General features: G+C 35.4%; 1 protein-coding gene across 4 annotated transcripts in view; it reads right to left on the bottom strand.

The window, feature by feature from the left end:
- The window catches only part of LOC136039340 (SET and MYND domain-containing protein 4-like), a 70469-nt gene that overhangs the window by 20620 nt on the left and 35110 nt on the right, over nucleotides 1-14739 (bottom strand). For all 4 annotated transcript variants that reach the window (XM_065722969.1, XM_065722971.1, XM_065722970.1 and 1 more), the window contains 2 exons: nucleotides 8925-9150; nucleotides 6641-7026 (listed from right to left, as the gene is read on the bottom strand). In XM_065722969.1, coding sequence (XP_065579041.1) covers nucleotides 6641-7026; nucleotides 8925-9150 — 612 coding nt within the window. The remainder of the gene's footprint in view (nucleotides 1-6640; nucleotides 7027-8924; nucleotides 9151-14739) is intronic.

The following is a 14739-nucleotide window of genomic DNA, read 5'->3' as shown; positions in this document are numbered from 1 at the left end:
ACATAAATTACAATATATTATAATTTAATTTTAGTTAAAAAAATGTTTTTAGTTTTATTTAATCCGCTGGTAAAGATGAGCCATTCTTTGGTTAATTTCATTCTTGATTTGGTGGAATTTATCCTTTTTTTCGTTTTTTTGTGTGCTTTTTCCCCAGCCTGTTGAAACTTGATGTCATTATGCCTAATCAAACGTCATTGACGACAATCATTGACCAATTACATCGTTACTTTTTCTCAACCCAGGCCCTCATCATCTTTTGATCTTTTTTAATTATTGTTAATTCTATTTTTATTGTTTTAAAAAGTAGAGTTGTGAGAAAGAGTCAAACTTTGGCGTAAAGAGCGAGGCGTTGAGGAGGGGACAACCCCTTTCATATACGGAGCAATTTCTGTTCTTTTTAAGTTTTAATGTCACTTCTTACTTGCAGTTAAAAAAACTTGTTTTCTTATTTAATCTTCTACCAAAGATGCAGCCCAAAAATGTTTAAAGTAAAAGGTAAACTTGCTTCAACAGGTGCTTTTGTATCGAAATTAAATAAAAAACAAGTTTTTTTTAACGGAAAGTAAGGAGCGACATTCAAACTTAAAACGAACAGAAATTACTTCTTATATAAAAGGGGCTGCTTCCTGATCAACGCCCCGCTCTTTACGCTAAAGTTTGACTCTTTCTCTTAACTCTACTTTTTAAAACTGTAAAAATCTTTAGCGTAAAGAGCGGGGCGTTTATCAGGAAGCAGCCCCTTTCATATACGAAGTAATGTCTGTTCGTTTTAAGTTATAGTGTCGCTCCTTACTTTCCGTTAAAAAAAACTTGTTTTTCTTATTGAATTTCTGTACGTTTTTGAATCAATGCATGTTTTGATTTTGGCTCTCCCCAGATGAATAATTAAAAGCAAATTTGCATATTAATTTTTTTGGCTAAATGGTTTTCTCATAGTTTTGATCGACTGGTTTTGCGAAAAAAAGGAGCGGAGGAGGAGGCTTAGTTGCCCTCCAATTTTTTGGTTACTTAAAAAGGCAACTAGAACTTTTAATTTTTTACGAATGTTTTTATTAGTAAAAGATATACGTAACTAACAAATTAGCTTACGTAACGAACTTCTATATTCTCATGTTTTTATTACATATATGAAGGGGGTCACCCTCTCGTCAGTACCTCGCTCTTTACACTAAAGCTTAAATTTTGTCCCAATTTCTTAAGAATGACCCCTGAATCACAAAAGCCGTAGAATAAATAGTTGAAATTACTAAAAGAGCGAGGTATTAGGAGGAGGTGAGCCATTCATTTGCGTAATAGTTTCTGTTCGTTTTAAGTTTTAATGCTTCTCCTTACTTTCAGTAGAAAAACTTTTCATATTTATTTTTTCATTGTTTTTTTAAATAATGCTAGAAAATCCTGCGCCCCCTTCATTGAAAGTCTCTTCCCCCATGAGAAGTTTTTCCATGGAAGATCCTTCTACGTATCCCCCCACCTCAACTCCCCCCCCAAACCCAAAAAAAAATCCCCTGAAAACGTCCGTACACTTCCCAGTAACCATTACTATATGTTTTGTCCCAGTAACCATTACAGGTCAAAGTTTTGTCCCAATTTCTTAAGAATGACCCCTGAATCACAAAAGCCGTAAAATCAATAGTCGAAATTACTAAAAATAATTTAGCGTAAAGAGCGAGGTATTAGGAGGATGTGAGCCCATCATCTGCGTAATAGTTTCTGTTCGTTTTAAGTTTTAATGCTTCTCCTTAATCTCAGTTGAAAAAACTTTTTCATATTTATTTTTTCATTGTTTTTTTTTTAATAATGCTAGAAAATCCTGCGCCTTCATGAAAATTTTCTTCCTCTATGACAAATTCTTCCTAGGAAAGTTCCCCCAAAATATCCCCCTCTTTTCAACCCCCCACCTAAAAATCCCCCTGAAAACGTCTGTACACTTCCAAATAACCATCACTATATGTAAGCACTGGTCAAAGCTTGTAACTTGTGGCCCCTCCCACGGGGACTTTGGGGGAGTAAGTCGTCCCCAAAAAATGGCTATCTGATTTTGCAATCAGATAGAATGGCAATAAAATGGCTATCTCAGAATTTTGATCTGGTGACTTTGGGAAAATCCGTTAGAATGAGCCCTCTTGCAAGATTCTAGGACTACTGGGTCGGTACGATCACCCCTGAAAAAAAAATACGCATCCGTGATCTGCCTTCTGGCAAAAAATACAAAATTCCACATTATTGTAGATAGGAGCTTGAAACTTGAAACAGGCAAATTTTTTCCAGGCTCATAACTTATGATGGGTAAGACTGAACTTAACGAAACTTATATATTTAAAATCTGCATCAAAATGCGATTCTTTTGATGCAGCTATTGGTATGAAAATTCCATTTTTTAGAGTTTTGGTTACTATTGAGCCGGGTCGCTCCTTACTGCAGTTCGTTACCACGGACAGTTTGATCTCTAGTAAAGCGTCACTGGGACATTTGGAATGGGGCGAAAGACAAGTATGGTCGGCGTAATTCGTGGTCAGATCAAGGTTAGGTATTGACAAAGCATAGTGTATGGTCTGCAATCAAGAAACAATAGCTCAATTGCAGACTGCATTTAGTCTCGTAGATTATGATTATCATAATTTTAAATTTTCTTTATTTGTATGTTGTTGTTTTTTACTAGTAAGAGATGGCAGAAGTAGGGAAACTTAGCCTGGATTATTTATCTAGAGGGATTGCCCATGATGACGATTCCCCTATAACCAAGTTAAAGCCAAAAAACAATAGTGTTTTTCTGCATGTGCCATATGAGTTTTCGTCACTTGAGAAATGCCAATGTCTACGTTTATGTGCCCAGGATGTCCATGTGACATCAAGTTACCTAGTGATTTTGGACTCCAGTTACTAGATGATGTTGATGTTGTTGCCCAGTTTGATGTTGTAGGGCAATTCGAAATGTTTTTGTTTGTTGATCAGTTGCTTTCACTTAATTCATTTCCGAGGTACAGTCTATATTTCAACAGTCATTCTTCGCTAGGCCAAGTTGGTATTGCCCTTTTTGTGAAGAACGATGGGATCAAGAGAGGAATAAGGGACGGTCTTAGAAGTGCGAAGAGAATTTAAGGCTGAAATAATTTCAGTTGATATAGAGTTTAATAATTAAAGTACTTCGTTTAATTAGTATGGTGTATAAGGCTCCCACCGCAGACTTGGAAGAGTTTACTGATGGATTTAATGAGCTCCTTGATAAAGTCTCAAATGGTTTTCGTCGTATGATGGATAGGGGATTATAATTCCAATTTTTTGGATTTATCCAGTCAAAATGGTGATTTGTTATATATTATGATTGCAAATGATCTGTATCCACTTGTGAATATCCAAAAGAGAATCACCAGTCAATCTGAACGATTATTGACAATGTATTGTTCGTTCAGTTGAATCGAAAGTTTTCCTATGTGATCATGTTCCCTGAGTCTAATGATCTTCTAATGATCTAATGTCAGCTACTATTTGTTGTAATGTTCCAGTAAAAGATACTAAAACTTCGGCTGATGAAAAAAGAAAACCAAAAATTTTCAGAGGAAGTCAGTGTAATAGATTGGAATAAATTGTTTGAAAAGAAGAAATGGCATACTAAAGCTCTGGATTACCTAATGGAATTCTTTAATTCTATTTATGACAAAACGTGTCCGATAATTTTTTTTTTTTTTTAAATCAAAGAAGCTTGTCCGCCATCAACCATAGATAACAGAATAGATAATTGAGCAAAAAAAGACATTGGTTTTATGAAACAAGATATGCATCCCTTAATTCCTGTAGGACTTGTATTTTGATGGGAGTTGTTACTCTGGGGGCGTGTGGAAGAAGGTGATTTTTTCTGTTTTTTTTTAATGATTTATTAGTTTATTTATTAGTTTGTCAGAGGTTTCAAGCTCTTATCTGAAAAATATTGTAATTTTATGTGTAATATGTTTATATATGTAACAATTTTGTATTGTAATATACATGTAATTTTAACTAAAAGAAATTATAATGTATATGAAAGGGGTTGCCCGCTTTTCAAGATATCGCTCTTTGTGCTAAAGTTTTTCATAGAACTTTAAAAAAAGCTTATTATTCTAACTAAACTGCTCTTGTGTTTCAGGAGTCAAAATTAAAGAATTGGGACAAAAAGTCAAACTTTTCATATGTGATAACGTTAAAGTCAAACTTGTGTGATATGTTAACACTTTGAGTTTATGTAACCTCATCCAACCGATATATCCACATGTTTCCCAAATATTTCTGTATTTTATGTATTTTAGCTGTTTTGACCCCCCTCCCTCCTAAAATCAGCAAAGGGAAACGACGACTGCGAGAGCCAAGAGCTCTACAAGGCCTTTGGTCCTCGTTTCAAATAACATTAGTCATAATATATTGTCATTAATAGTCATAATTGAACATGCGAAGCTGTTAATAATACTGTTGAACAATAAAATTATCTTTGTTTACACTGAAATTCCTCTTCCTATAGTTTTGTTTGGTAAAACTTAAGTCCGCTCTTCGGCACCCAAGTCAGGCCTCTTTGAATCTAAAGTAAGGATTAAATAAAAAAACAAGTTTTTTTTAACTGAAAGTAAGGAGCGATATTAAAACTTAAAACGAACAGAAATTACTCCGTGTATGAAAGGGGCTGTTCCCTCATCAACGTCCCGCTCTTTACCCTAAAGTTTGACTCTTTCTCTCAATTCTACTTTGTAGAACAGTAAATAACTTTAGCGTAAAGAGCGGAACGTTGAGGAGGGAACATCCCCTTTCATAGACGGATTAATATCTGTTCGTTTTAAGTTTTACTTGTTTTTTTAGTTAGCTTCTTTATGTTTTTGAATTTATGCATGTTTGATTTTGGCTCTCCCTAAATGAATAATTAAAACGAAAATTGGGCATTGATTTTTTTTTGCTAAATGGCTTTCTCTTAGTTTTGATCAGACGATTTTGAGAAAAAAGGTGGGGGAGGAGGCCTAGTTTCCCCCCAATTTTTCGGCTACTTAAAAAGGTAACTAGAATTTTTAATTTTTAACGAACGTTTTTATTAGTAAAAAATATACGTAACTTACAAATTAACTTACGTAACGAACTTCTATATTCGTATATTTCTATTAAGTATATGAGGGAGTTTGCCCGCTCTTTAACACCTCGCTCTTTACACTAAAGCTTTAATTTTGTCCCAGTTCTTTAAGATTAACCCCTGAATCACAAAGGCTGTAGAATAAATAGTTGAAATTACTAAAAATACTTTAGCGTAAAGAACGAGTTATTTAGGAAGAGATGAACCCCCCATATGCGTAATAATCTCTGTTCGTTTTAAGTTTTAATGCTGGTCCTTACTTTCAGTGGATAACACTTTTTCATATTTATTTTTTTATTGTTTTTTTTTTAATAATGCTAGAAAATCCTGTACCCCCCTTCATAGAATTTTTCTTCTCCCATGACAAATTCCTCCAAGGGAAGACCCTCCCACGTAACTCTCTCTCCTCAAACCCACCCCCCCAACCTAAAAACCCCCCTGAAAAGGTATGTACACCTCCAAATAACCATTACTGTATGTAAACGCTGGTCAAAGGTTATAACTTGCAGCCCCTCCCCCGGGGACTGTGGGGAGTAAGTCAGCCCCAAAGACCTAGTTATTATGTTTTTCGACTATGCTGAATGCAGTGGCTATCTCAAAATTTTATATCCGTTGACTTTGCGAAAAAATGAGCGGGGGAGGGTTCAATGTCCCCTCCAATTTTTTGATCACTTAAAAAGGGCACTAGATACAATCACCCCTGGGAACAAAACAATAAATAAACACGCACCCGTGATCGGTCTTCTGGCAAAAAATATCAAGTTCCCCATTTTTGTAGATAGGAGCTTGAAACTTCTACAGTAGGGTTCTCTGATACGCTGAATGCGATGGTGTGATTATATGACTTCTAGGGGATGTTTCCCCCTATTTTCCAAAACAAGGCAAATTTTCTCAGGCTCGTAATTTTTGATGAGTAAGACTAAATTTTATGACACTTATATATAGAAATCAGCATAAAAATTCAATTCTTTTGATGTATCTATTAGTATGAAAATTCTGTTTTTTAGAGTTTCGTTTATTATTGAGCCTAGTTGCTCCTTACTACAGTTCGTTACCACGAACTGTTTGATAGCAGCAAGCTAGTTTCGGTACCAATGAAATTTAAAGGTATCTATTGAGATGCCAATTACGACCTGCGGTTCACAGAAAATCAACAAAGTAATATAGATGGAATGACGCTGCGGCCATGACTGCAGGATACCAATGAGATTATCACTAGCTAAACCATATGGAAGCAAAACGTAAGTGAATAGTATATAAAGAAGAAAATAGGGGAAGAAGCATTATGAATGGAACTCCAATTTACCTTCGGTTTTCATCACAGAAATCCCATTGTCATTTCTCATATCTCCCGTATTTTTTTATTATGATTGTTTTTGGGGGGAGGGGATTATTTCTTTAATAACACAATTAATGTTGCAAAGGTTATTTGGCATAAGGGTTATGTTTCTAGCTTGAACTGCTTAGTAAAATTTTCAATTCACAGGAAGACAGAAGTATACTTGATTTTTTCTATTCTGTGTATACCTACTACGTTCACATAAATACACATACCTTGTACCTCTTTTACCTCTACTGGTGTATTTTTTCTCTTCAAAAAATAGCCAGAAAACTTCAGAAGTTTCAAAAGAAAAATTGTCATCATTGTTCGATTAAACAAATCCATGGCTTCTCGACGTTCTGTGTGCCCAACCAGATTTTTGATACTATAAGGACTATTCAATTTATCTTCAGGGGCTTCATTATTTTTGAAGTAAGACAGGTCATTCCAAGTTACCATCCTAAGAGCCAATCTAGACACGGCACTCATACCACTAGCTTTAACAATGTCTGCAGTCTGACACTCATATAAATGGTAGCTTTTTATGGCTGCATCGCAACATTTCTCACTACAAAAACCAACACTGCGGCACCATGGACAAGGAAAAGCAGTCGTCAATCTGAAAAGAAGGAACTTATTTTTAGACATATTCGACTATTTATCTCGGTTAGAATAATGAATTCAAAACTGACCTTACCAGTATAACTCTGTTTCAGAATTGTATAAAAAGGATGTCATAAATAGATGATATATCATGATCAAAATAGATGATCTATCATCCATCCTATGGCCGAACTAAGATAGATAAGCAGGGAGTAAAGGTGATTAAAATGAGCTTTGTCTACTGGGAAATCCCACAGGAATTGTAATTGGGGTGACCGAGATTTTTGGGTTGACTCACGACGGACAATGTCCACTAAACCTGTATGCAAAATAGGGGACTAAAATCGCCTAGATTCACAGACGAACAAGTGAGCTAAGCATAATAGACCCGCCCATCTGGAGTCTCAGGCAAGCAACCGAGTTTTGGGATTGACACACGACATATTTTGTGCCAAAAAATACCAACTTTTGTCCAAAGAATATCTAAATGCCAAGAGGTATATATTCTACTATAAATAATCGATTTGCAAAAGGTTAAATCTTTTCCAGGAAAAACTGAACTTGTTTGATGTTTTACACAGGATAATAATTGTAAAATAAAATATATCAATATCATGGATGGTGCAAGTTTATTTTCTTTACGCTACTAATCAAATTTGCTGCTTCTAAGAGAAAATCTTGCGTTAAGGGGTTGGTTTGGTTTTTTTCAGTAAATGACTACTTTTAAAATTCCACAGATATAGAAAAACATCGAGAGTTAGTTTGATCTTTTAGTATTGTTTATTGTTATTGTTTTATCTTTTTATTGTTTAGTAGATTATCTTGTATAATCTGTGAAGCGATATTTTATGTTCGATTTAACTTTCACCTTTGCTGATTACTTCCATAAGGAAAACTTTGTTTATTTTTAATCATTTAATTGCTGAGGCCGCACTTATTTAACATAATAATGAAAATCAAGAAATGACAAAAACAAAATTGGAAAAATTTTCGCCAAACAGCACATAAAGCAGGTATTTAGTAAAAGTCCTCTGCTAAGCCGTTTTTCCGAAAACGACAAAAAGAAAGCAAAAATCCATCATTTAATTTGTTTCCTGCGTTGTTAACGGCTTAACGGAGGCGTGGTTTTCCCCAAAATATCTTCTCTTTTCCTGTTTTATTTCCTAAATTGTAAATTTCGGTCGTCTTGTCTTTCCATGTTTCTTGGCTTGTTCCATGTCTCATCGGAATTCTACTTTGCTTTTTTGGGGGCTATCTAGGGAACATGTAGGATTTTCTTGTATAAGTTATAATACCTCACTTCCAGAAAAAAATAAAGGTCCTATGACTAGGTATCTAGGAAGAAAGTGACCGAGAGTGAAGGGAGAAAAAGTGAAACTTAAAAAATTGTACTGTTTATTTTGCTTTTACTTACTCCATTTTCATGGGTTAACTTATTGTATTTCTTTGCCATCTCTAATTATAGTCCATTTTATTAATTTGATTAGAAAACTTAAGAGGTAAGTAAGACTCTTAACATAGAGAAGAAGAAAAGAGAAGCTTTAATATGTATTAAATAAAAAAAACAAGTTTTTTTTACTGAAAGTAAGGAGCGACATAAAACTTAAAACGAACAGAAATCACTCCGTATATGAAAGGGGCTGTTCCCTCCTCAACATCCCATTCTTTACGCTAAAGTTTTACCCTTTCTCTCAAGTCTCCTTTTTAAAACAGTAGAAATCTTTAGCGTAAATTGCGGGGTGTTGTGGAGGGAACAGAGCTTTTAATATACATTGAAATGTGTTAGACCAAATGGTATCAGAGTCTATTCACTACTTTAGTGCTGGATCCTGATAACAACTTGAAAAGTTGTCTAATGACAAATTAACTAAAAATTATAGTAAGAAAAAGTTAGCTGAGTTTATAAACACAAACCGTTCAAGGCAATTCAGACAGTATGTTCCATATTTTTCAGAGTTCAAAACAGATGCATAAGGCCCTTCGACAATCACCGTGCTTCCCGTGTCAACATCAATATTTGTTACTCCGTACCTTCCAAGTTCTCTCGAAGCTTTTAGGTCAAACCCATCAAATGCACCTTGGAAGCTCTGTGAAGAATTGCTGAGTAAATGTAATGGTTCTTCTCTGGGAGGCTTCTGCTCTAGAAAAAGAGATATTCTATCTGTTGCTTATTTCCATTTAATTGCCCTTGTTTCTGGGCAATTTTTAATTGCACTGGCAGCTACTGATTCTTAGTTATATTAATTCTAAGACGCAAAAGCAGCCACTTTTTTTTATCATATTATAGAGCCAGGTTATTGAACTATTTCATTAGAAAAGAAAAATAACATAATTTAGGTCCGAACAAAAACGAACGAAATTTAAATTAGCATCTTCTCTGCGAAAAATCCCATGTGCTGAATTCTTTCCACGGCCGCTATGGATGAACGCCGACGGAAAAAATTGAATTTCAGGTTGAGGCAGAATAACGACTGGTCCTGCTACAAGAACAAGACGTACTCTGTATATGAAATGTTCTGAAAATTTAGTTTTTGCTCTTCCTTTTCATTTTACGAAAATATTTTTGGGATTTAATGCTGACATTTTGGTAGGCTCAAGACGACAAAACTGTTGCTCATATAGAGCAACACAATGCTCTGTGTTTGTTACCTAGAATCTCGCTGCTTACACTTCTGTTCTTTTTTACTGCGACCTTCAAACATTGTCCACTTAGCCTCACCAACCATTTAATTACATTCCAACTTAGTTACAAATTCAAAAATTATGTGTCTTTATTCTAAAAAGGTTTAAAATAAGAAATACGTTTCTTGAAAAGTAAGATAAAAAAGAATGTTTTGATCAAACTTAGCTAGTTAGGCTTTCTCTTCCTCCTATACGAGGCCTTCAGCAAAGCTTGGCTCATACCACTTATCACTTCATCTGCATGGCTAATTTGCCCCCCCCCCGAAAAATAGAAGTAAAAATAGATGTGATAAAATTCGAGTATTTTGTAGGTAATGTGGTATCCAGAGCTTTTAAGGCTTTCCGACGATTTGCGTCACATTTCCTTCCAAAAGCCACCGACTAAGTAGATTTGCAGCGCACGGCATTTGGACATGTGCCCCTTGTGATTTACAGATTTTTACAAAATGTTCCCTCTGTGTCTTACATTTTCTAATTACATTTTTTACTTTGTTACTTTTCTTAAGATAACAGCCCACCTCCTCCAGAAGTATGAAAAACTAAACAGTGTAAAATAAAAATTAGACACGTGGTTAACGCACTTGCATGACTGGGGTCAATAGGTCCAAAATTAGAAGCTCTAATGCCTGCTATAAGAACCGAAAGTTGTCGACAACCATCAATGATCCTTGTTGGCCTTTTTTGGCCCCAGTATCCTCATAGCCCACTTGGTGGAAGACTATTTTGTTAAAATCGTCCACTCCTCACAGGTTAGTTTTTGATGCTCACACGTTTTTTATGTGTAATAGGCTCAAAAATATTATGGATCTTTTTTTCGGCTGCGTATGGGTCAAAAAAATTTTTGTCTCGGATTGGTTTGAAACTTACATCTATAAGGCCTTGGGCTAAGGGATTCTGATGTACAAAAAAAATTGTATGGGGGACGGAACTCAAAAATGGGGACCAAAACAAAGCTAAAAACCTTTTCCCTGTTGCTTGGAAGCTTGCATCCTAAATTATTCGCCAACGAGAGCCTGAATGCATAAGATGAAATCAAAAAAATATTTGGCTGCCCCAAATCAGAGCCAAAAGATGGCTCAACTCTTATATTCGAAACAACTTGAAAATTACAACTGGAAGTTCCAGGGCCAAGGGGACTCAGAAAATAGGACTAAAATGTACATTATCTATAACTCTCAAGGATTATTCCTAGGGATGAAGGGATCTCAAAATTTTGGGGAGGGGGAGGATGTTAGATGGCCCGGAAACCCCCAACGGAACTTTGAGACTTTGATTAGTTTGAAACCTAGTCATGTAAGTCAAAGAGCTAAGGTAACCCTATGGTACAAACATAGAATTTTAGTCTTGGAGAACAAGCCACCCAAAAGGATAAAAAGATCTTTTTTTCCCTGATTGGCTTAAATTCATATCATTCTATCCTTGATTAACAAAAATCCGATTTGTAAGAAAAATTGGAAACAAAATCTTTTTTCATCAAAAACAAGGTACGAACAAGCCGGAATTGTATAAATAGGCTCGAGAATGGGCCAAATATTTGTTCGTATATGATCAGTTTGGAAATGACAGGGCATGCCAGAAACTGCTGGCTAGTAACTGCCAGGGCAAGATCAAAACCTCAATAAAGACAGCTTTCAAAAAAATTAATTTATGTCAGTATATTACACCTGAAACTGCACCAAAAAATATTGTTTTCTCAGATTGGTTTTAACTTAAATTCACTTATAATATACCTACAGAAGACTTTGAACTGTGACTGAAAATAAAAATATGAAAAAATAAGGTGTATCAATTCGTCACGCAACCTTACCTTACCTTAATTATGCCTGTGCGTCCTGAGGCACACAGGGCATCAGGGAAGACCTGCCGATCTTCTCTCAGGTTTTCCGTCGCAATGATGTCCTCCTATTCTGGTAGAACGGAGATGGGCAGATTTCGTAGATCCCTCTGGTAGGTCTGGAACAGTGTAGGTCTGGAAAGTGGCTTTTGGGAGTCTATGGTCATTTATGCATAGGATATGTCCTAAATATCTCCACCTTCTGACTCTGATGATGTCGGTTACTAGAGGCTGTCATGTTATTCCATGGATGAACTGGTTTGTCATCTTGTTTGACCAGTGAATATTCAATAGTTAAAATTTTTTTAGGGGTTCCGCAATGGATCAGAATCTTTCATAGGCTTTTCGATTTACGGAGTTTAAGGCCTTCTCTAAGTCAACAAAGATTATATAGATCTTTTGAGATCATATAGAGCTTTCTTCAGTTGGAAGTCTAAGCGTAAATACAAGTTCCGCATATGACTGATTCGGGCAGAAGCCATACACTTCGTCTTAGAGGTTTTGGTAAAGTTTTCTTTAGATTCTCTGCAGGAGAATCTGAGAGCATCTTCTCAGGTGTTGACAGCAAACTCATACCCCGATAATTGCCTGACTCGGTAGCGTCTTCTTTTTATAATATCATAATGAGTGTGCTGCGTTCCCAGTCTGATGATACTTTGGCTGTTTTTTAAATTCGAGTGAAGAGTAAATACCAAAGGGAGATACATGAGGATATTGATGCCTCCATTATCTCTGCGGATATGCAATCCAGTCCATTTTTAGGTGATTTTCGTTTTTTTTGTTTTCTTTGCTGCTTCTCGTTTCTTACTAGCAGAAAAGGGATCCGTGCTGATATTCAAGGAGAAGCTGTGAAACTCTGGAATTACAGAGGGCGCTTTGGGGGGGGGGCTTTTTAGTAAATTTTGTGAAATATTGACCTTGACTCTACTCTAATCTGCTCAGTTACCAGCAAATCCGATGGATCTCTGACAAGACCGTCTGTATTTGTCGGTCGTTTTCCTATTATATCATTGGTGACTCTGTACACTGTTCTTGAGTCTCTTCTTTTTGCTGCTTCTTCTGTCTGCGGTGCTTTATGCCCAAGAAATTTTATTTTAAAGGATCGGGCACTTTTATTGACAGCTTTGTCAAGAGCTCTATATTGCTCGTCTTAGAAAATAAATGATCAGGGACTTGTTGCTGGAGGATAGACGATCTCATCTTATTTATTTCTTCTATTATTTGCCCCGTTATATCGGACAGCCACTGGTATTTAGGGCTCTTACGGGCTCCCAGGGTCGAATTATCTATTTTGTGGTAGCATTCCTTCATAGCTTCCTATACTGTTTTATATTCAACTCTTCTAATAGGAGGAGTTTTTCATTGAGGGGGATTTGTTCACGGGGGAAAAGCGTTCCAAAGGAAGAATTTTCTGGAGGAACAACAAGTAGAAATATACGTATTTTTTTTATACAAGACAGTGGAACACAACTTTAAATGAATATTTTGACCCTATATCCAAGGACCGTCCTCAGAAAAACAAATGAAGAAAAATGAATATAAAGATTTCACATTAAAATACAATCTTTAAAATTAAAATATTTTCAAAACAGCCCTAGCATCATTACTTCAAGGAAGTTCAACCAGTGCTGGTAGATTAAGCGAAGTGAAAAAAGACAATTCATTCAAATGAAGTAATAAATATTTACAAAACTTTTAAACACTTTTAAAAACTTTTTACAGCTTCTAAAGCTAATCTTGCCTTTTTTGCAGCCAGCCTAGTAGGTCTATTTATAACAGGTTGAGTGGAATTGTTTAATAGTTTTTTAATATAAATAATTAAATCATTTTTAATTGAATTTTCATATAAGGCATTAAGAGAATATTCCCCCAAATTCATATTTAACAAGTATTACTATTTATTTTGATTCTAATTTTAATTGCCTCTCGAACAATCTTTTTTATGTCTAAATCACTGCTAATGAGGGAAGTTTCTTCAAAAAGCATTTTATGGCTAGGATCATCAAAGATATGACTGCTTAAATAATAATCAAAAGAAATATTCGTACTATTAGAATTTAAAGCTTCAGTTATGTCATCTTTGTGCTGTTGTAGGCGCTTTTCCAAATTTTGATGAGTTCTACCAACATTTTAGTTGCCACAGTCAAATGGAATTTGATAAGCCCCTCTTTGGCGAGTAACTGGGGTTATATTTTTACCAGAGTTTAGGAAGTTCGTGATTTTAAAATTATTGGTAAATACTGCATAAAAATTATTTAGCGGGCAAACTTTTTTTAAACTTGTTGTGACGTTTGGAATATATGGAAGGCAAATTGTTTTTGATGGCTTGGCGGGAGCTTTGTATTGTAAAAGACCCTTGATTTTACGGGAGTGTCTGGCCAGTCTTCGGCTAATTGTTAAATTAATGACGACAATACGATAACCAAAATAAATAGTAACACTTCTTTAAATAGGGATTTGGGAGAATATTCACTTAATACCTTATATGAAAATTTAATTAAAAATGATCTAACTAATTATATTTAAAAATTCCACTGAACCTGTTACGGATAGATCTTCTAGGCTGGCTGTCGAAAAGGCAAGATTCGCTTTGAAAGTTTGTTTGTAAATGTTTTTTTATTCCATTTGAATTAATTGTCTTCTTTTTTTCCTTCGCTTGATCTACCAGTCCTGGCTGAACTTCCTTGAAGTAACGATGCAAGGGTAGTTTTGAGAATATTTTAGTTTTAAAAATTGTACTTTAATGTGAGTTCATTTATATTCGTTTTTTCTTCATTTGTTCTGCTGAGGACAGCCCTTGGATATAGGGTCGAAATATTCATTTAAAGTTAAGTTTCACTGTCTTATATACAAATTTTCCCTATTGTTCTGCTTGTTGTTTATGATGGAAAGACAGCGTGGTCTTCGACACTATTTATTTTTGGGGGAAACTTCCCAGAGGGGGGTTTACCCTGAATTTTCTTTCTTTGGGATCGGAACAACGCGTGACGGGTGAGCTAGTGACAAATAAAAAATAAACAGTTCAAAGCACATACTGTTTTCGGTGATGTGCAAAGACACTCTGACCTTCGACAAGAATCAAAGTTTAAGAATATTCCCGGCAAGCAATGAGAGAACTACCATACCTCCCAATGTTGAGGAAATATTTTTAATCGTTACGCTTATGAAAAGGATTCTTAGTGCTATTAGGGCACTGGGGAAGAGCTCAGATGG

The sequence above is a fragment of the Artemia franciscana genome, chromosome 19 (genome assembly GCF_032884065.1).
Source record: "Artemia franciscana chromosome 19, ASM3288406v1, whole genome shotgun sequence".
Classification (NCBI taxonomy): Eukaryota; Metazoa; Arthropoda; class Branchiopoda; order Anostraca; family Artemiidae; genus Artemia; species Artemia franciscana.
This window is presented reverse-complemented; position numbering and strand designations above follow the sequence as displayed.